This window comes from Lepeophtheirus salmonis, chromosome 7 (genome assembly GCF_016086655.4).
Source record: "Lepeophtheirus salmonis chromosome 7, UVic_Lsal_1.4, whole genome shotgun sequence".
In the NCBI taxonomy this organism is placed as follows: domain Eukaryota; kingdom Metazoa; phylum Arthropoda; class Copepoda; order Siphonostomatoida; family Caligidae; genus Lepeophtheirus; species Lepeophtheirus salmonis.
Window position 1 is genome coordinate 29,217,455 of NC_052137.2, and position 21,825 is coordinate 29,239,279.

The 21,825-nt window shown below is 32.9% G+C and overlaps 1 protein-coding gene across 1 annotated transcript; it reads right to left on the bottom strand.

Moving 5' to 3' along the window:
- Positions 1 to 6,513: 6,513 nt before the first annotated feature.
- Positions 6,514 to 17,998, bottom strand: LOC121121371 (salivary peroxidase/catechol oxidase). Its single transcript, XM_040716262.2, has 7 exons — positions 17,589 to 17,998; positions 12,032 to 12,370; positions 11,623 to 11,865; positions 10,219 to 10,448; positions 9,515 to 9,963; positions 8,721 to 9,382; positions 6,514 to 6,902 (listed from the first exon to the last, which is right to left on the bottom strand). The coding sequence occupies exons 1-7, from the start codon at positions 17,683 to 17,685 to the stop codon at positions 6,793 to 6,795; spliced, it is 2,130 nt and encodes a 709-aa protein (XP_040572196.1). The 5' UTR covers positions 17,686 to 17,998; the 3' UTR covers positions 6,514 to 6,792.
- Between the last annotated feature and the right edge of the window lie 3,827 nt (positions 17,999 to 21,825).

The following is a 21,825-nucleotide window of genomic DNA, read 5'->3' on the forward strand; positions in this document are numbered from 1 at the left end:
ACCCCTCTCCTTTAACCATATAAATATAAACTTTGCAATTTGTGTAGTGTGTGATCTTCCTTGTTTGCTTTCTCTGCTATTAATTGGAACAAGAAATTACTCCCAGTCTCAATAAAAGCACTATAGTGATCTTGCTTGATCCAACCCATAAATGACTGTTCACTGCCCATTGCTTCCATTACCACAATAGTCAAGTCGATTATTCCATCAAAGAGTTTAGAGGAGATGTTTTCCTCCTCTACAACACCTCTTCTCAAACTTGTAAATCATGTTTTCATCAACTTTTCCTGCACTCTTCTAATCTTATTTTTGTCAATGGTTTATGTTAACGTTTTATTAAATTAATTAATGACTCTGTTATTGTGTGTGTTAATTAATATAAAGTCGATGTAAATTATATAGAAATAAATTTTGGCTATGGAATAATAAAATATTTAAAAGTTAACTTAAGCTACCCATTGGGCTGAATTAAGACTCTGATATCTACACTAAATATAGCATCATCAAATCTTAAATTTAATTAACTTAATGTTAAGTTATGATTCAAATTTCTTCATATTTGAACTCTTCACATCAAGGGCAATACATATACATTCCCCTAATACGAATATCTATAAATTACACAAGGAAGGCCAGCACTGGAAAATATAGAAAAAAACGCATTTTCTCTCATTTTCAAAGTGAAGTTGATGATCCTATCTTTTTGAAATCTACGTGAAAAAAAAACGCAGTAAAAAAAACACCCTACCAGTTTTTGATTTTTGAAAAAGTGGAAAGTACAGCACAGCCTAATGTGTAGTGTTGTGTCTCTTTTAATTTTTTTGGTCTAATTCAGACTTAGAACCGGCCCATAGGTGCTTGGGACGGTCAGTACTAGAACTGGTTAAAGTAAACAAGAAATATAGTTGAGTGAAGTCATCAGGGATCGAAGTGAGACTGGGCTGGACAGGAACAAGGCTGAACTGGATGAATTTACAGTATTTTTGTCCTAAATAAGGACCGAAGCAAGACTAAGAATAAACATGTTAGATTCTATGAGGATAAATACGTCTTTGAAAGTTGATCAATCAAAATAACAAACAGAGGTGTTAATATAAAAAATCTTGAAATTATTAGAGCGGCCACATTTTTTGCCAGATTTTCTTAAAAAATGAGCTTGAATTGTACATATAAATGTTGAGAAAGAACTCATTTTATGTAACTACCTCCAGCGTCGTGTCCCAAAGGTTGAATAGGCTAAACGAGGTAGTTCCTTGGTATTTTGATCATTGCCTTCTTGATAGAAGCATACTGAGAGTGCTTGATGGTATGATATGTTCCATTTGTTTAAGATTAGACATAGCCACAGACAAAATAACCATCCATCAGATTAAGATCCAGACTGCTAGGACACATATTTCCCTCCTAATAAAGCCATAGCAGTGATCACTCAGCCAATGCTTCGACCTGTTTGAGAAATGACACGTTACTGAGTTTTGTCGCCAAACTCGTATGCGATCTCCTGCGATTTGCTGGATCCAAGGCAGCACAATTTTTTGAAGTATCCATGTAGTTGTGGACAAAAATCATCGACACGGCACAACACCGTTCCTCCTCTTTAAACTTTATTCTTTATGCTTGGAGCAATTGTCGTGTCGTCATTATGCTCAAATCTCTACTCAAGTTTGTTGATACAACAACGTTTCTACACCATCAGACACCTGCATCATAAGAAAATGGCCGGTCTGCATGCAAAATGTTGATTTGATCTTAACGCCCTCTATAGGTATATTTAAAAATATTTTTTTAACCATTGATGTTTTATTTGACAGTTTTTTAAATTCATTTTCATATTTGATATTGTGTAAGTTCATCAACAATAGTTATTAAACACTGTTTTGAAAAGCAGTTATATATTTTCACTTGTGTATAGTTACCTGTAAGCAAGGTGGTGCCCTTATCAGTCTAACAGTTCTGGTTCTTGAACCACTAGAACTGAAACCGACAATGTAGAACCAAAACCGCAATATATTGCCTATTGGTCTCATTTCTTGGGGTTTTTTTTTTCTTTATAGTATATTTAAAGAAAATTTAATATATATTATAAAAAAATAAATTAGCTGTAATCAAAAAGTCAATTTTTTTTTTTTTTACATCGCCAGAGTGATACAGTTTTATCTGATTTCCAAATAGCCAAGGGCATTTATGGATCAGGAAAAGGGGTTTTAAGCAGCAAACGGTGTAAATGAAAGAAGGAAGGGGGGGGGTCGATTATGGATCCAGGTCTGCTATAAGCTTGTCATGGCCCTATTATATCATATTTTATAATATTTCTTAAGCCAGGGTTTCCCGAACTTTACTATGCTAAGTCCCCCTACAATAATATATTTTTAGCTGAGGTCCCTTTTCTTTTCTTGGCCAACTGGCATTGCTTTATTCTATTAGTCTTAATAGTGATCAAAAAGTATGAGAAAATTGAAATGGTAAAACAATTAGAGAAAAAAACTAGTCTCAACAATATTTAGACTAAAATGGACGCCGTTATCATAAATTAAAAAGGAATACTTATACAAACAAAAAACGGAAAACAAAATAACAACAACCGAAGATAAAATCAAAACAAAACACAAATTAACTAATCTTTTTTAAAACTTTAATTAATAATTTGATCGCTGGTATGATGTCATTGATATCTGATTTTCCGGCAGATTTTTCGCGTAAATCATGTGTTGAGTTTTGGTAATTATGATATTAACCTTATTTTCTTTCTTCCCATTGTAGTGAGCAAGCATCTCATCTCTATCAATCGTAGCTCCTAAATTCCGAAGTAATTCGCAGGAGATCCTGCCATATAGTCCCTTTAGATAAGCACAATTCCAAAAAAGATGGTCTGTGGTTTCACTTTCTCTCTTGCAGAAGATTCACTGACTTCTTTGGTTGCGAATTTTTTTTGCTCCTAATTCCAAAGTTCCAGAAAGAACTTGGTACTTAAACCACTTTTCAGCTGACAGCAAATATTTATTTTTAATAGCTGTGATGGTATTCTATGTACTTTTTACTATGCCTCTTCTGACTAAATAGTCTATGAACAGTTTCGTATATTTTTAATAATATTCTGTTCTATAATATTTCTTAAGCCAGGGGATCCCAAACTTTACTATGCTAAGGTTCCCCTACAATTTCGTATAAAAACATGTGTACTATGTATGTGTAGACGGAAAGCAATCCTAAATTCTCTATTTTCCTGCGCCAGCCCCCTAGCCTTTACACACGACGCCCACTATTAAAACCCTTGTCTTTAGCAAACTTAGTTTTGGAGCGCTACGCACTCTGCGTATATGTAGCTGAGCCCTGTTTGTATCATATATCATTCCCTAGGTCCGTATTGTCTAGCCACGAACCTTTTTTTTAAGTACTTGTTACGAAACAGAGCCTTTATAAAAAGAACCGAGATGTAAGACCGGAACCGAAAGCAAAACCAAAACCGTTGAAATGAAAAAAACCGAGACCAATATAACTACTGAACTTGAACCGGGCACAACCTTGGTTATAAACTTTTGTTGGACTCTGAGTAGAATTGAGATCAACAAGGAAGATATTTGTGTCTATGTCCTTGCTATATACAGAGTGAGACTTGTGTGTATTTCCTTCATCTCATAGCTGCTCACATCTAGCCCTAATAGAAAGTCATGACAGCTAAACTGTTCTTGTCCCAATAGATAATAGTAATTTTTGGAAGGGTGTAGGTGTTCCGGGGTAAGTATCCTAGAAACTATGCAAATTCAGGGGCAATTTTTGAAATTGGAGAGGTATCAAAAGCCTCTCCCCCTGCAGACGCCCCTGATATTAATATTTGTGTAAATGTGAATTAACCACTCTAAAAATTACGTAATTATTATTTATGTCCCTTTTATGAAGTAATAATTTAATTTCTCTTATACTCAAAATGAAACAAATTCTCACGCTCTTTGTTTTTTATTTTTTGTTGTAATTTTTCGTAGGGATTTAAAGTATTTCACATTGAGTGGATATTTGAGTTAGATATTATGTTTAACGTTACTAACTACAATCAAGGGTAATAGTATTTCTAATTATCTTGGCTGCAACGCATTTTTTCAATCTCGCCTACATGTCGGAGATTAGTTTTAAAAAAACTACTTATTTTTATCAGCAATACACGAATCATAAATACAAAGGTTCAATTATTTATATTTATAAATGACAGGCAATATTTCAAAGAGATATTACGTTCAATTATAGGCATTGAACTCAAATTTCTGAGATAAATTGAAAGTCCCAAGATTGTGTACTTTAGTTTTCTCTACCTGACTTAATTTGGCCCAATATTGTCGTAGAAATATAGTTTATTAATTTCCCCATTCTATGAATATGGTGGTTAATTTTGGCTACTTTAAGTACAATTAGCAATGCCATAAAAGGATTAGAATCATTTTTTCGTTGAAATGAACTATAATTAGTTGGAAAATTTATTTGATGTTCAATTTTTGAGAAAAATTATTCCAACTTCCTTTTGGGTTGACGTGCTAATAATATGCAATTTTATTACAATGATTCAGTATTATTAAAAGTTGATCATAAGTTATATATAATATATTTGAATAATTAATTATGACTTAATGCATCTATATTTACTTATGGGATTAAGAGGAGATCGATATGAATCACAAGGGACATAACTATTCTACTTCTGCGAATTTAAAATATTGTTATTTTTAGTCGGCTATTAGTGTTTTGAACTTTAGTTTTTTTTTGTTTTTTTTTATGATTCCCATTGACATTTCTGACAAAAAAAAGCCTTGCCACTCCAGACATACATGAAAGTAGTGTTCTCGTTTTTCTACTTTCGATGTAATAAGCTATTTCATTTAGAGTATTATACTTTTTTATGCCTGAAAAACTGAACAGCTTCATTTAACGAGTGCACTAGTGTATGTATGTACACTGCACAAGCCTGGTACTACCTAATAATTGGAACAGAACACAGAACAAAACGCGGAACGGAACGAAAATAGTGGCTGAACGATGTACGAAAAAAGAACAATTGAATGGAACGCTGAACGGAACGCCAAAATAGCAGAAGGCTTATAAGCCTTGTCCTTATTTAAGACTGAGAACTACAGTCTAGTCCAGTCCCACTTGTTGGTCCTTAAAGAAGTTAAAACCGATCACTCGATGCGTCATTGAGAGAGTTTTTTCATTTATTCATTATTTTGTTATAAAATTGAATAAATTTTATAACAAAGTAGAAATAACATTTGTTCGTATTATATTTTTTTTAAATAACATATTTTGGTAAAATATGTGCAATAAAGTTGATACAAGCCATCTACATTATTAGGAAAAAATCCAAGGACTATAAGTTAAGGATCGGTCCCTACACCAACAATCCTAAGCTTATAAGGATAGGTCCCAATGATCTATAGTCCTAAGTATGTATAGGACCGGTCCGAAGACTGGACTGGAAAGCATAAATAAGGACCAACACAACTCTAATTGTTACCCTGTTAATTGTCGGTGTCTTTTTTATTAGTACACCGCAGGTCATATTTTCCACAATTATAAAGATTGCAATATGCATACCCATTATGAAATGTATAGATATATGAGGAATTAAGGAGAGTGTAAGACTGTTAGCCAGGATCAGCACATTTCGGTAGCGAGAGTAGATTCAAAAGGAATTTAAAGAAATTGAAATTGTTTAAAAAAAAGAAAAAGAAAATAACATATACAGATGAAGATGTTTTATTCATGATCACTACAAAGACACCAAAAATATATGTACAAAGGGTCGAGAATTAAGCAATTTTCAATATACCAATATTTTTGCACCGGGGTTTGGTTATCAAAGTTTGTATCGGTATTTCAATATATGTTTTTGCCTAAAAATGTGTCATAAAAATGTTATTTTGGCAATTTACATGATGGAATTACAGGAACGTACATATCAGGGGTCGGGAACCTATGGCACGCATGTGACTGATGGCACGCTGAGGCACATTCACTGGCCGTCGCAAATTAGAATCTATTCCTGTAGTTTGTGTATGTATTTTACCATTATGGTTGATAGTGGTCCACTCATTGATTAAAAATATTGAAGTTGGCACTCCATGTCTCAAACGTTGTCTACCCCTGGTATATTTGATTTATTGGAATGGCCTTGATCGGACAGCTAGCTCATATCTCCAGATGATTTAGTTAAGAAGTCTGATGAATTATAAATGAAAAGTCATAGCGCAGAAGTTTATGTATAACATTTTTTTTAAAGAACTTATGGTGCGCCTGCAATTACTAATCAGTCAACATCAGTTCCCGGTATAACAATAATACCGTTTGTCCGAACGACACTAGTCAAAACAAACTGATTTCCAGAGCCGTATCACTATTATCATATACATTTGGGTTTGTAGTCCAGACATAAGTAATTCACAATTACTTATTACAGTTCGTTAATTAACGTTGTAAATATAGCAACGTTCATGTCCTAATAATTACATATAAATTTACAGAGAAAAATAAGGTATTTAACACAACTTTTATATTTAAAACAAAAAAAATCAAAATGTATGATAATGTAGTACATTTAAAAAAAGTAATATTTTCTTTTTTGGCAGGCCTTGCAAAAATATAATATAATTTGTCTATTTACACTATACATTGTCTCAACAAAAATAATTATATGAAAATTGATTTTCTTCTTCTAGTCCATGGATCATAAGTACACATATAAATTTAAGAACAAAAAAAAATTACACATTAAATAAGCCCGAATATCTCATTCAATAAAATCAACTTCTATATTTTTCGACTAGATTTGAATATTAAAGGTGTAAAGGAGGAAGAGGAAGAGAGTGACTGGAATCCTACTCCTGAACTGGATGATGATGATGACTTTATTGGGTTATCTGGAAAAGAAAAATATATACATAGATTGCATGAAGGAAGTTGTAGTTCAAATGTTGATGTCTACAGAATATAATTTGTTTTTTTTATTTTTATAATATATCACAATTATATCTATTTTTGTGTCAGAGGTTATCGATTTGGTTCGGTCCTCGGAACCTATTCTTAGAATTATCAGTAATAGAACAGATGAGCAAAAGAATAAATAACGTTACGTGACATCCTCAAGGACTGAAATGGACCGTACCGAGACTGAAATGAAATGGATGGTACTGTAGTTTTCAGTTCTAACTAAGGACCAAAAGAACACTAATGGTAATCCCTTAACATTAACAACGTCTTGTGGAGATATCACGGTGCTATCTCCTTGGCACAAATTATTGCAGTATACTATTCTGATGTCAACTGTCGACGTCTCTGCTTCCCCTCTCCTAACTAGTATTTTGAAAGTAAAATATTTGAATTATAATTATACCCTTTTCAGCTGTGAACACTTATTAAATAAAAATTTCATAGTTGGGAAGAACTGGCTAACTTATATCAGCTGATTTTTGGCCACTTTTCCCTGTTTCTTTTTGGAGGAAAAGTTGTGTGATACTTTTTGTAACTTTTGGAAAAAGTACAATTTTTGCTCCCCCGTCTGTGTTTGTCCAAAATTGTTGCAAATATTATATTTATTTACAGAAAAGGCTTTAAAAAATCATCAAAAATTCCACCTATATCTTCCATCCTCCCTTAATATATACAACACGGCGTAACACCAATATTTATAATGTATTTTATTGTCAACTTTGAATGTTTTGCTTCTTTACCCCTTATCAGTGTTCTGAAAGTTAATTGGTTGAATTATAATTAACTCTTGTTTTGCTATTATCAATTCCCATCATTTATTGAATGCTAATTCGATAGTTGGAAATAATTGTATAACTACAAATTGTTTTTGGGTCTTTCTACTGTTTCTTTTCCTTTGAAAGGTTGCGAGATACAATAAAAGTAAGGACGTGCCCATTATAAGTATTTTCTTCATTAGTAGCTTGCTTATGACTATAGCTAGGTAGGTAAAGTGGTGTCACTTTGCGGATAAGAATTACTATCCAATTTGTGCATACACCATAGAGTAAAATCGTTGTAAAGTATATCTACTACTATTTTCATAGAAACGTCTGACGTTACCTCGCTAACAAGAAAAAACACAGTGAAATTTGTTGTTCGCTGTTGATTTTTCTGCTTCTTTTCTCTGAATCAAAGTTCTTAACGTTGATTGTTTGAATTAGAATTAACTCTTGTTAATCTGGGAAAAATTCCAAACAGTTATTAAATGATACTTCTATAATTGAGAAGAACTATCCCATTTAGGATCTTGGGCCTTTTTCCTATTTATTTTGGAGGAGAGGTTGCGTGATTCATTTATATGTAATTGGCGTGCTGGCATTTAATCTCAGTTTTTTTTTCTCTCGTTGTGAGATGAAAGGTTTAGAGATGCAATGAAGATTACTATGTGGTATATATTAAAAAAATTATACAAGACGATTATAATCTATAATAATCCTTCCCACATTGAGATGAGGACAAAGATTCCATTAGTATTAAGCATTTGCGTATCCGACTAATTGAGCATGAATTATCAACATCAATTATAGTTTACTTTAATGCTGTCTTATATTAGTAGTATTTGTCATAGAATCGTTCCGTGTTACTTCAAAGATAGTAAGATACAATGAAAGTGTCACGTTGCTTAATATCATATATTAAATTAGTTAATTAAATAAAATAGTTGTTAAAAATGAAAAGTCAAAAAAAGGTATTTAAGGTTTAATTACTTATGTTAATGGCATCATTGGGGGTGAAGCGAACGGTCTTCGTAGGTGATGATGTGAAACCAAAAGTGGGTAATGATCGACCTCCAACAACACGTTCTGATTCGCCATTATTTTTTGAAAGAGATTTCGCAATTTCTTGGGCTATGACTTCAAAGTTCAAGCCTACTTTGTTATTACAGAATTGAGTTGGATTATAGTCCTCATTTGGCTGAAGAGTGACCCATTTTTGAATTATTTTCAGACTCGTACATCCACAGATAATATCTCCTAGACTCCGTTTGAGGATCTCCTTCTTGGCCACGGTTTCTAATCCTCGCACTCGAAGCGCTGAATTTGACTTATGAGTATAAAAGAACCTATCACCATCCTTGAGTCTGGAGAATTGTTCACCAATAATACATGCAAAAGTTGGTCCCACGACACCTCCTCGAACATTGAGCTCTGCAATTCCACCAACGTACAAGTCAATATCGTCTACATTATTGTAAACAGACTCAAGTTGACTCCAATAATCGGATGCCAACTCCTTGGGACGGCGGCTCCAAGATGTGAGGACTTCCAATCCACAGAGTTTTCGGTAGTTGTTATAGCTAGGAATACCATGATCTCGTCCTCTTTGAATATTGATTGCCAATAAATCCTCTCCAAAATTTTGTCGTCGGCTATACATATGTGATAAATAAATAAAATTTTACAGTACAGTAAAATAATTTATTTAAAGCTCTATTAAGAATTCAGTGAGCAGAGGATAGCTATTAGGGTTAATTAATTTATTTTCGCTCTAAATCTCTTACCTATTCTTTTGGAAGAGATGATCCGTGACTTCCGTGGTAAAGAAAGCATCACAAGTTTGAGGCTTTTGAGTAATGAGTCCATCAATCATGTTTTCAATAGGGAGAGTGGCTCCTCGAATGGATTGACCATCAAATACTTCCCTTAGTCTCCATAGCCAAAATATATCATTTTTTGAGTTCTTTGTTTTAGCCACTGTACTGATTCCCCTTTGAGACACAAGTTTAAACATGCCATTAATCATGGAATGTCCAAAGCGATACGCTGCGGTAACAAAGCTGTTAATCATGCCGGCATTAACATTGACACGATATGTCGACTCCTCAGTAACAATGAGGTTATATTTTTTCATATAATCTACCCCAAGCACAGTGGGAAGAAATTCTCCGTACACAATATTCTGGAATTCGGCAGCGACTAGCCTCCGTGTCTCTTGATAAATGATTTCATCCTGCAATAAGACACAATGATTATTTTCAAATTTTATAGATAATTATACAGTGTGTTTAAGCATACGTACAACCATAAATAATTTTTAAATGACCGAGCCTATGAGGCCTAGCCTATAATAATGAAATAGATTACTGCTCTTTGTTGGCTCACCCTTGTTGAGTGTGTACGGGTAAAATATTCTATAGAATATTGACCCTTGATAGGTATACACAAAGTCATAAATCACAAACTATTGCATAAATATACTACTCACCGTTCGCAACTCTACAGGCAAATATTTCTTGAGTCCTCTGGCAATCTTATTATGCTCTCTTAGAAAGATGACATGCATTGATGATAAAAAGGGATGTTCATTGACACGATTGTCTCCAGCCACAAAATCAGATTCCTTTTCTGGACGTAGGAGTCTCGTATTTGGGCGAAGATTTAATTGAACTTTAGTTGGGAGTTGATCATTATCCGGATTCACATGTAGTCTACCATCTGCAAATTTAAAATATATGTGAATATGATGTAAATCGTGATTTTATTTAACATATGACCCATCAACACAAAAGCAAACTATAATGATTTTCCTCAAAATTGAGTGGAGATTACATTTCCATTCTTCCACAAATGATCGCCAATGTTTATACACAAATTATTCTTATTCATCCTTTGGTTGTGACGCAAATTGGACTCTCATAGTAATGAATGTGTATCTTACCAACAACATAATGATAAATTGACAATTTTTATGGTTATGGACATGTTTTTCACCAAAAAAAAAAAAAAAGGTTCTAAACTAACGATTGGTCCATTAAAATCCAAACACTTTGAGTTTTAAACTTCAACAAGATATAATTTATTAATTAACAATAGAATTGTAACAAAATGAATACTATAAATAAATGTGTCTCTAAGCTCACTTAGTCAATAATGTAGCCTTCCCTTAGCAGTAGTGAAGACTTCCAGGCAGCAGTGGAAGACCTGGCACCAGCTGCAGCTGTTGCCCCCTGTCATGGCGCCCCAGTGCTGGCTGACAGTGGATTTGAGGTCCTCGGTGTGTGGATGACAGACACTGCAGGTCTTCATTTTTGGTGCATGTAGAGGGGGTTAGAATCAGGGTTGTAGGGGCCAAAAAAGAGTTCAAAAGAGTCTTACAACGGAGGAGATGGGTGTCTTTCATTCCTGGCGTCTCCACTCTGGACAGTCGGGCGTGAAACTCCGAGATCTCTTGCATGGACCCTCATGAACTTGAAGGGATTGACCTGGGCTGTTTTCTTTAACACCTCTGGGCCCAGTTTGCCCTTTTCAACAGAGTCTTATCTCATTTCCACCATTTTTGACTTACTGATGGCGTAGACGGTGGTTCTGTAGACGCCCAACTGCTTCGAATGCGCCAATATAAATTTGTTGATTACGATCAAGTGTATTTTTTTAGACTTGTACGTAAGCTATAGAGCTCAAGTTTATTGCGTTGCATGACTAATTATTTTTGCTTTAATACATCGAAATATGCATTAATTTCAATCAGGTCAGCCTTCATTAATTATTGAACTACTAAGTGGTCAGATTTTAATGGACCACACGGTATAACGTAATAAAAAAAAATTTTTTTTTTTTTTGCTTTTTGTTCAAGATTGCTTTTATGTTCGCACATCGTATATGTACTTACCCTTATATGTCCTTAGAACAGCAGCCATTGTTTGATCAGAGCCGTATATATGTGAGGCATCCACATACGAAGTGAGTATGTTGTATTGCTCCCTTATAATGGTTCCACAAACATGATGAGATCTTAATAAATTAAGGCATTGGGCAGAGGAATTCACCCAGGAATAAAAACGATCTGGACTTGGGATAGGAATGGTAAAGCAGTCATCTCTTTGTACCTCAGACTCACAACAATCCGTCGACTCTGCATATTTATATAGACGTAAAGTAGGAAATCAAATAAAAAAAAACATTGTTTGCACTACCGCAAATATATATATAAGTATGCAGGTAAAATGGTTTGAACAGTAAAAACACATTAAAGGTAAATGAAATACGAAGAAGAATATTTAATGAATATGAATCCTTACCATCTTTAGGAGCGAGACTCAAATCATGATCTAAAAACTGTCCAAACTGCATCACCATGTGCGTAAAACGATGATCGGGTTTGTCATTATCAGGATGATTTCTTTGCGAGATCCACCTAGGATTTGGTAATGCAGATGGATGCCTTCCTCCTCTTGGTATACTTCTTCGATCTTGATATGCATCCGGTATTAGACGGTTGAATGTTGAACCGGTAGAGCCCCATTCTGAATTATGAATATTATTACACCTTCCGGATATGGTTCTGTAGCGAGCATTCTCATCACATCGACGTGGCTCGTCAATGGGCCGGGATTTAATAAAACAATTTCCTAATGAGCCTGAAAGAGATTGAAAATATTTTTACTATTTTTTTTTGTATGACAGCGTGAACCTTTCCTTTCAGGAAATGTTAAAAAAAAGAAGGGTTTTACACTAACATATGATCCTACAACTGCATACAATCATGTTATTTATGAAAGAAACAACAAATATTTATTGACAAGCAAGTTTCGGGTTATAAGTCTCATAATGACATTGTTGGGCTTGGTAACGTCACTTTTTATAACTATTTGGGGTTTTAGAAACGAAGAAGAATTATACAGAATGAAGGAGACATTTTCTATTTGCCAAATGACACTTTTACACTTGTAATTATATTTATTTAACGTTAATTACTTGAAATCCCTTAGATAATAAAAAGTATTTTGTTGGAAGAACATATTTATAAAGGCAAATATTTTAATAGAAATAAAATTATTTACACTCTATAGGTTACACACATAGGTTTTTTTTGTGTGTGTAAATTATATCCGTGGGTTACTACATCTATCATGCGTGTACAGATATACGTGCTATAAAATCCAGAAAATTTAAGGATAATGTTAATTATAATTCATTATCCAAAACTAATACAGCAATTCACAAATCCTTTCTTCTTACATCCAAAGGTCGATGGTAAAGTCTACCCCCTCCAGCTTTAACCAGAGCCTTCAACCTGGCACAGGCATTGATGAGGAATTCCTTGTCCTTGTTGGCCATTTTCAAGATTTTCAAAAAATTCAAGTAAAAATTCCTTTATTGTAAGGGGGGCTACAGCCCTCCATCCCACCCTCCGGAAGACGCCTCCGATAATATGTAAAAATACTTAGAAATATACTGCTGGATCACACAGGATAGATGTGGTAATCCACTTTAATCCCAATGATTATTTCGATGCGCATAGAAGATTAGGATACCTTTGTGTATTTATGATTTGTTTTAAAAAAGTGGTCCAGCAAGCCATAGATCTCATAAATATAAATTACGTAACAAAGGCTACCTCAAATGATGCAAACAAGACAATGTGTCAATTAAGCCAAGGATACTAGAGACTCCTCAAATTCATTTTAACTATTTTTTTATCTTTTGTAGATTTGATTGTTTTTTTGTTTTTTTTTCAATTTTAGAACGTCTCAAATAATGATGAAGAACGAGCGTAAAAAGCTTACTCAATTCTATCTAGGAAAATATAGAGTTACCTTTGTTGTGTCAGACGTCGATTTTCCTCCGTTTTCTTTTTGGGACGTTGATGTATTGAATTAGAATGATCCCTTTTTAAGCCGTGAACTATTCCAAACAATAATCTATATTAATACAGTAAAGTTTGTCTGTATGAAAAACAATAACGGTGGGCACTGTATATAGCTCTCCCTAATGTATATTATCAACATATTTTGATCGAAGAAATAACAATGTAGTCATATTAATGGAATATCCCAGGTACAATATACAATATTATGATTCCTATGGATTTTCAGTAGATGTTAAAATTTGTATATAATATAAAGGCTGATATGTAAAAAGAGTTAATTATCGCAGGCGTCTTGTAGGGAGCATACGGATATCACTGGCTTCTTTTTCTGTTAGTAAGCTCTCTAGAGACTAAAGTACTAATCAGTCATCTCAACATATTACATTTATTTTGTGTCAGACTATAATTATTTTTCTAACATTCTTGAGGAGAAAACACATATGAAGATATAAGTAGTTGCGTATGAGTGTACTCTTGAAACACAAAGAGCTACACTATATTATTAAAGCAAAATTTATCTTTTAGTCGATTTTAGTTGAGAAGAGTTGACTATCAAATACCAACTTATTTTGGGTCTTATCTCCAGATAATTCTTACTGAAGGAGAGGTTGCGTGATATAACGCAAAGTAACATCGCGCAGTCTTTCTCTTCAGTAGTCCTCGATTAAGCACATGCATGTACCGGTTGGAACCTTGAAACTTACACACTTGGAAAGAAAGAAGAAAATACTCTCCCATTCTTTAATTATGCATTTTACAAAAATCTCTATCAATCTTTTTCTGATACATAACCAATGTAAAATTCATGTATTCTATTCTCCCACCTTTGGCCTAACAGATTTCGACACGCCTCTTACTAAAAGAGATGTAAGCCTCACCTCGTCCACGGAGGCCTTAATGGCTTCAACTTTGGGATGAAAGATGCTACAGGTCCTCTTTTTGATGTACAGCAACAAAGGAAAGTCGAGCAGATTGACCATGATATCCATGCTCTTAATATGAGATGAGGATAATGAGTGGTGTATAATTCTAAACGGGGGGACTTAAGGCACATTTATATCGACAAATCTGACAAGCCATCTGTTTCTCGTCCGGTAAGTATTTTCAAATTCCTCCAGAATGTATGTTGGCCACATTCTCTTGTCCCAGAAAGATATGTTGTTGGCTAAGAAGCTCTGAGTAATTTTCTAAGCGTGAGAGGGGAACCCATCTTTCTTAAAGACAACGTTGCCGTCGGGGAAATTTGCTGGACCCAGGAGAGCATTTTGATGGAGTCCTTGAGTGCATCCGCATTAATTATGGGCTTTATTACTTAGCTTTCCTCCCTCTCTGTGATATTGTTGTAGTCTAGCCTCTTCTGACCATTGCAGATGGTAGTATGAGCCATTTCCATCAACCTGGACAACTCTGTTGGAGTGTGACCCACACGAAGAAGAGTTGTTATCCAATGCATTGATTTCATACAAAGACTTTTCTTGTCCTTATTTGAGAAACTCGAGATACATGGCTACCCGTACAGTTGCAGATATTTCTAATTTCCTTACACAGAACCCTCTCAAATCAATATAAATTTTGATTATAGTGTATAAATTTCAAGTTTCCACCTGGTACATTATCAACCCACTATTCGTAGAATACATATGAGTTGAGATGATTGGAAAGCCTATTTTAGCAATTTACATACATACATATATGGTAATGATGAGAATGCCGGTATATTCTCCGAGTTCACGGAGTTTGACCTTAGATGATTACTCGTGGTTTGTTTTCAATAGATCATCATACACCTTTGTTACTTTGAAATATATGAAGGTACATGAATACGTGTTTTGTATTTGTACAGATATAAAATAAATACTTGGTAAAGTTGTTTTTTGTTCTTTGTTTTTAAATACTCTCATGCAAAGGGCCAAGCCTATTTATTTCTCAAGATGTATTATTAATTGTATGTATTTGTAAAAAAAAACTATGAACTAAAATATGTATCTACTATTATATGGACGTCAAATCCATGATGACAATGATGGAGTGAATATATATTTCACTGACAAGTGAAATTAAGACTTATCAAATAATTAAAGGGTATCAAAAGAGCAGTCATTTTGATTATGATATATGTCATTAACATGAATATACTATTTTTACATACCAGTGGTTCTCAAACTTTTTACAGTGGGTGTCCCTTTAAAAAAATATATCAAAATCTCCATGTTATTAGCAAAATAAATAAGTAGACTTAACCTATTTATGGCGTTCATCCACGTAGCACACTCTGGAGTTGTTGAACCAGAGTTTGAGAACAGGCTTTTGTCAGACTAGCTAATTTTTGAAATGATTAGCTGTAAAAAAATATCATTTAGCTCATAGCCGGAAAGTTTAGCTGATTTTTGCAATAGTTGAACCGATTTTTAGTAATGGCAGATATCGAAATAAAAAATTATTGGTTCGATTTTGGGTTTGTAAATTGATTACATTCAAATGAAAAGCTTTAATGTACTGGCTCAAAGCACACCCAGTGTCGGATCAACCATATAACAGTCTAATCTGGGCTACATAATAGAACATCTATCTATACATGAAAAACATATTTTTTTGTTTGGTTCCTTTTTTTGACAAACTTAATGGGATTTTTTTAGAGTAGACTAGTTATGAAATGAAAGAGGTAATTGAATTAAGAAAATGGGTATTGAATGTCTTAAGATTTTTTTTTGACAAATCCATTAATTTTATATTATCAAAATTAGCCCCAGATTTTAATTTCTTTTACTCTCTATTGGGGCTGCCTTAATTGTCTCGTAAAACTCTAACAAATGATATATTTAGGTTGCCTTGAAGAAATTAAGTCCCTCAAGCTATTAAGTATATTTACCCGTTTGTTGCTGAAACTTCCCGATTTTGAGCCAATTTTTCTAAGCCACCAAGGAACACTGACCTAAGTCATATCATAATTAAGGAAGATGACTTCCTTCTTGTTTTTCTAGATATTATTAATATCATTTACGATATCTGTCATGGATAAAGGATCTCTAAATAACATTTACAAAAATCCAATGCAATAATGTCAGAGTTATTCAATTGGAAAATGATTATGTGGGGTAGTCTTTCAACTCCTTATAGACGACTGACTCTATTTCTTACCATTCCCTCATAAATTATCCCTCGTCTTCTTCATATTCTTGGAGGAGAGTTGTAGTACTTACTTCCGTGTAAAAAGAAAACATGGTGAGGAAATGGCATTTACATATTGACAAACTATTTAGACCATTATTTTTTCTTAAATTATATACATATTTGTGGAAATCCATGAAGAGAATGGAACAAAGCATTGGCTCTTGTATGCACAATTAAACTCTCTTCTTTATTTACAGTTTATTATTATGCATGAGTTCGTTCACATCTCACAGTATTTTTCAGGGACTCGCATGACAAGGCATTATTTTATGGGAGTACTTTCAATTTTCACATCATTATATATACAATAAAAGTTGATCCTAATTCCTTATTCAAACCCCAAAGTTCCAATCCAAAAGTCTTGGAATCATGTGAATCTCAACAACAATTATTATATAACTTTTCTACGCCGTGAGAAATTATTTGCAAAAATATATATATTCATGATAATTTCTCTACATAGAAGTTGGAGGAGAAAATGACCTTTTGAAAAAGGTCTCATGACCTGTCTTGTTGCTCTTTCTATTTACTTTTCTTCGTGTATCTACTAGACAAACGCATCTTTACCTTACTCAGAAAGGAGGAATCGGTACTGGAGTGAACCAGTCAGTTTTTGGAAAAATATATACCTATTAATTATATATTTACATCTAAATACATAGAAGTAATTACGTAACGTTTCCGTTTCAAGGTACTAGCCTTTTGCAACTATGTAATGACTTATTTCCTAAATTAATATGGAGGGATGGAGTGTTAGAAGGAAACTATCAGTGTAATTAATTATGCACATATATTAGTAGAACAAGTTTTATTACCTTCTTGACCCGATGAGGTGTGAAGTAACGAAGTTACAATAATTAAAAAACTTAACAAGGATGGTGAAAACTCTCGATACTCCGAATGGTATTTCATAATGAGGTCATGACACTTACAAACAAACACTCACACACAAAGGCACACAAGAATGTAGTGATAGATAATTAAATAGTTATATTCTCTTTATAAAAAATCTTAGTATATAGGACTTGTAAAGTTGTTCCTATGTATAATCAATCTGAATTAGTAAATATCAACAACAACCCTGACAAAATAGTTGCTTCAGAAAGACTAAGTGTAGTATAAATTCATTTTAAGCAATAAAAGCTTCAGGCAGGCTAAAAAGTTGTTGTGTTTCTACTCGTACCTACAACAATACCAACTACTACTTTTTATTATTACACATTGTGAACGTTGTTGATGTTTCGTCTCAATATGATTATTTTCCTACAACGGCGACTACTAATGATGATGATGATGTTGATCCCCGGGCGTGCAATGGTTATGTTATGGTGCCATCAATATTAATGTACATTAAATGATAATAATACATAATAATATTAATAATAAAAATACCAGGGAGAGTGTTCTTCGACCTAAACAAGACTTTTATAGGTTAGAATGGGTTGACAATCGATTATCTTTGGAAATTCGAACAATTGAAACTCTATCAACGAAGTTAAAAAATAGTATGTGCGCAGGGGGAGGGCTGGAGGGTCTGTACCCCCCCCCCCCATAAAAAAAAATAATAATTAAGGAATTTTTGATTTATAGTACAAAAATTGAATTTTTCAAATCTTTTTCCTATAAATAGGATTTTCTCTGAATAGCTTTAGATTTTTGAAATTTTACTCGGAAAAATTTAATATTTGAATTTTTTTTCCAAATATTTGAAAGTTAATTTTAGAATTTTTTTTTCAAAAAATTCAGTTTTTCTGAACACGTTTGGATTTTTTAAAGTTTTCTCCAAGAAGATTAATTTTAAGAGAACTCCATAGGATTTTTGAATTTTTTTTTTTTTTTGATTAGCTATAGATTTTTTAAATTTTTCCTCTGAAAAATAAAATATTTGAAATTATTTTCCAAAAAGTTATATTTTTTGTGAATAGATTTGGGTTTTTGAAATTTTTCTCAATAAATTTTATACTTGAAATTGACCATGTTCAACTTTCCAAATTTTTTTCCAAAAAATTGTAATTTTTGGTTTGTTCTTGAAAATAAATTCCAAAACCAAGCCTCTGTTTGTTTACTGTTGGTTTTTGCATGATTTTTTTTTATGGGGGAAAGGGCCTGGTTTTTGAAATTCTGTTGAAAAAAATCAACAGCTGCTCACAAAAAAAAATGGATGCTTTTCACAAACAAATATATTTAAAAAAAAAAAATTTAATATTTCAAAATTGAAATATTAAAAATTTTAAATATTATACTTTTTGGGAATAAATGTAATAATTTGTAATTTTGTTATTATTTACTTATGTATATTACGCAAATTTTGTAAGGTTTAGAGTAATTTTTTTTACAATTTTCCTATGAGCAATGTAGTCAAACACATAATTAGCCGTCGATTGCTAAGAAAAACTTTGTCATATTCGCCACCATGAACAAACAGTACAAGAAGAGGATTGGAATAGCAGCGCTCTTGAGTGCAGACAGAATTGTCCCTAAGGGTAATCGTGGAGTAGACAGGGGCTTCAAGGAAGACGATTTATGATTTCCTCGGTGCATTTAGACATTCGAAATCCATGCACAAATTGGTATAATAGATATGAATAAATAATAACGGTTGCGCCGATTTATAGTCACAGTAAAAGGCCATTCAATTTTGAGAGGTCAAGGTAGCACAAAACGTCAATTAAAAAGCAATATGTCTAATAAATTTGGAACATATGAACATAATGAAATGGTTCTAGTTTTGTTCTTATTTTGAAAAAAAAATGGTCTCCACAAATTTATATATTTCCATTTTCTGTCAACCATTGTGATATTTTCATCTTTATTCATAGAGGGAGAAATTATAATTAACTAGAAGGTGCACTTGATAGAGTGCAAAACCTCTGCACTAAATAAAATTGAGTGATGTATCTTAATTTGTTCTTAAGCTCTGGTAAATTATGCATGTTTTTAAGTTTTGTGTTACCTCTCCAAATTTAATGACCTCTTACTTTACCGTATATAATATTTCAACCAATTTTGATCTCCTGCCGTAATTCTGGTGACTAACAAACAAACAAAGGCAAAACATAACCTAAGCTTAACTTTGGTGGCAGAGGTAATAATAATCCTAAATACTCAATAAAAAATTACTCTTTATCAAAATAAGTAGAGTAATCTTGTCTTTACAAGATTTTTTTGGTTACCTTTATTGCATCACGCAACTTTTCCTTCAAAAAGAAACAAAAAAAGAGCTTGAAATCATCCGGTGGTTAGTCAAGTTATAAGTGTATACCAATTGATATTGATCTCTTAACCCTTATGACACAAATTATTTTATTATCGAATTATATTTTTGAATTTTCTAAAACAATGCATACCAATTGTATGATTTTAATGTAACTGTAATACTGCACGTGTTTTGTAGCAATAAACAGCGTCAGTATTTTTCCAAAGATGTACTTAACCAGTATGGAAAGTTTCTCCAAATGTGCCAAATTTGGCTTGTTGGGTGTTAGAGGGTTATGTATTGCTAGACTATTATTGTCATATTATTTCTTTACCATTTTTAAAATGAAATACACATATATTTTATAATATTTAAATCGTATAGAGGATTTTATTCGATACCGTATTATAATATTATTAAGTAATATTCTATTAAAAGTAAAACTATACATGTTTATTGTTAAATGATAGGCAAATGTATTGATTTAAATAATAAGATGGCCAATTTATAAATATAAACGACAAGGGATCAACTGGAAATTGTATTCATGCCCTTTTTGAAAGAGAGCATGAGTATAGAACAACTCATTACTTCGTTTATTTATCAAAAATACTAAATTATAGCCATTACGGATATAAAAGGAGGCAATCGATGATATATTTTTGTGTTTGCGAGCTTACACCGCGAATAGAGTAAAATGGTAAGTGAATCATCATCACAAAAGAAATCAATTATATAAAAAAAATAACATTTTAAAAGTGTATTGGGAAACATGTGAAATCCATTTACTAGAGCTCATGTTTAACTCAAATTTCTTGAATACCAAAGCGTATTAATAACCCTACGTCAAAATTCGAGGAAAAAAAAGATCAAATCCTCCTAAAACAACCCACCCTAATGTATGATACGACCAATATAAATTAATCAGTCATTACTCATTACCTACTTTAAAAAATATTATTTTGGAACAATTATTGTAATTACTGTCTCAACAAAACCTATCATATTATTTGGGGAAGGGTTCTCCGTTGATGCAATTTGCATTTTATCGTTTGTCCCTCCCCTTTATCATTTTATGATAATGATGGAATCATTATATACACATCAGAAGCTTATGATATACCTAAATGGAATGCCTTTTTTACAAGGAAAGGAGGGTACACTTTTTAATCATGACTAAGCAATTTAGTGTTCTTTTCTGACGAAATGAGGGTTTTTTGACTTTATTTGAACTGATAAATAGATGACGCAGAAAGAAAAAATATAAATTAGATTGACATCTGAATGTATATAGTATAACCATTGATCCTATCCGACCGACCGACCAACCAACCTACCAGGTAAAATATGTACACTCAATGTGTGAGCAAAATGTTTATTTTTGTTCATAAAGGGTCATAAAAGCTATTTTAAGATAAAGTAGAGATAGAGCAGGCTTGACACTTTACCTTTTTTTTTGCTTATGGATTTTATCTATGAAGTACTACTTATTATAAACTATTGAAGGTTTGTAATAAACGAGAGCCTTCTATGTCAAGAGGGAGATGAACAGGATAGACGGATAAAAAGTAATTACTACCATTGTTTGTTTCTTTGTTGACTCAGACACCTACACAAAATTTGAGGACTCTGTCTATGCACAAATGTGCCTAGAAAAAATGAAAATGTACCTAATTACATTTTATAATTGGTTGGGAAAAAAGTAATTTCGTATTTTTGGCTTTATTTCAATGGTTTATGAGAAGTGTCGTAATCATCCAATTTCAGCCAAATATGCTCCCTTCAGTTGAATAAGTTGTTGTCAACGAGAATACAACTTCATAATGCCCTTCTCGTAGAAGCCCTTGTCCCTATTG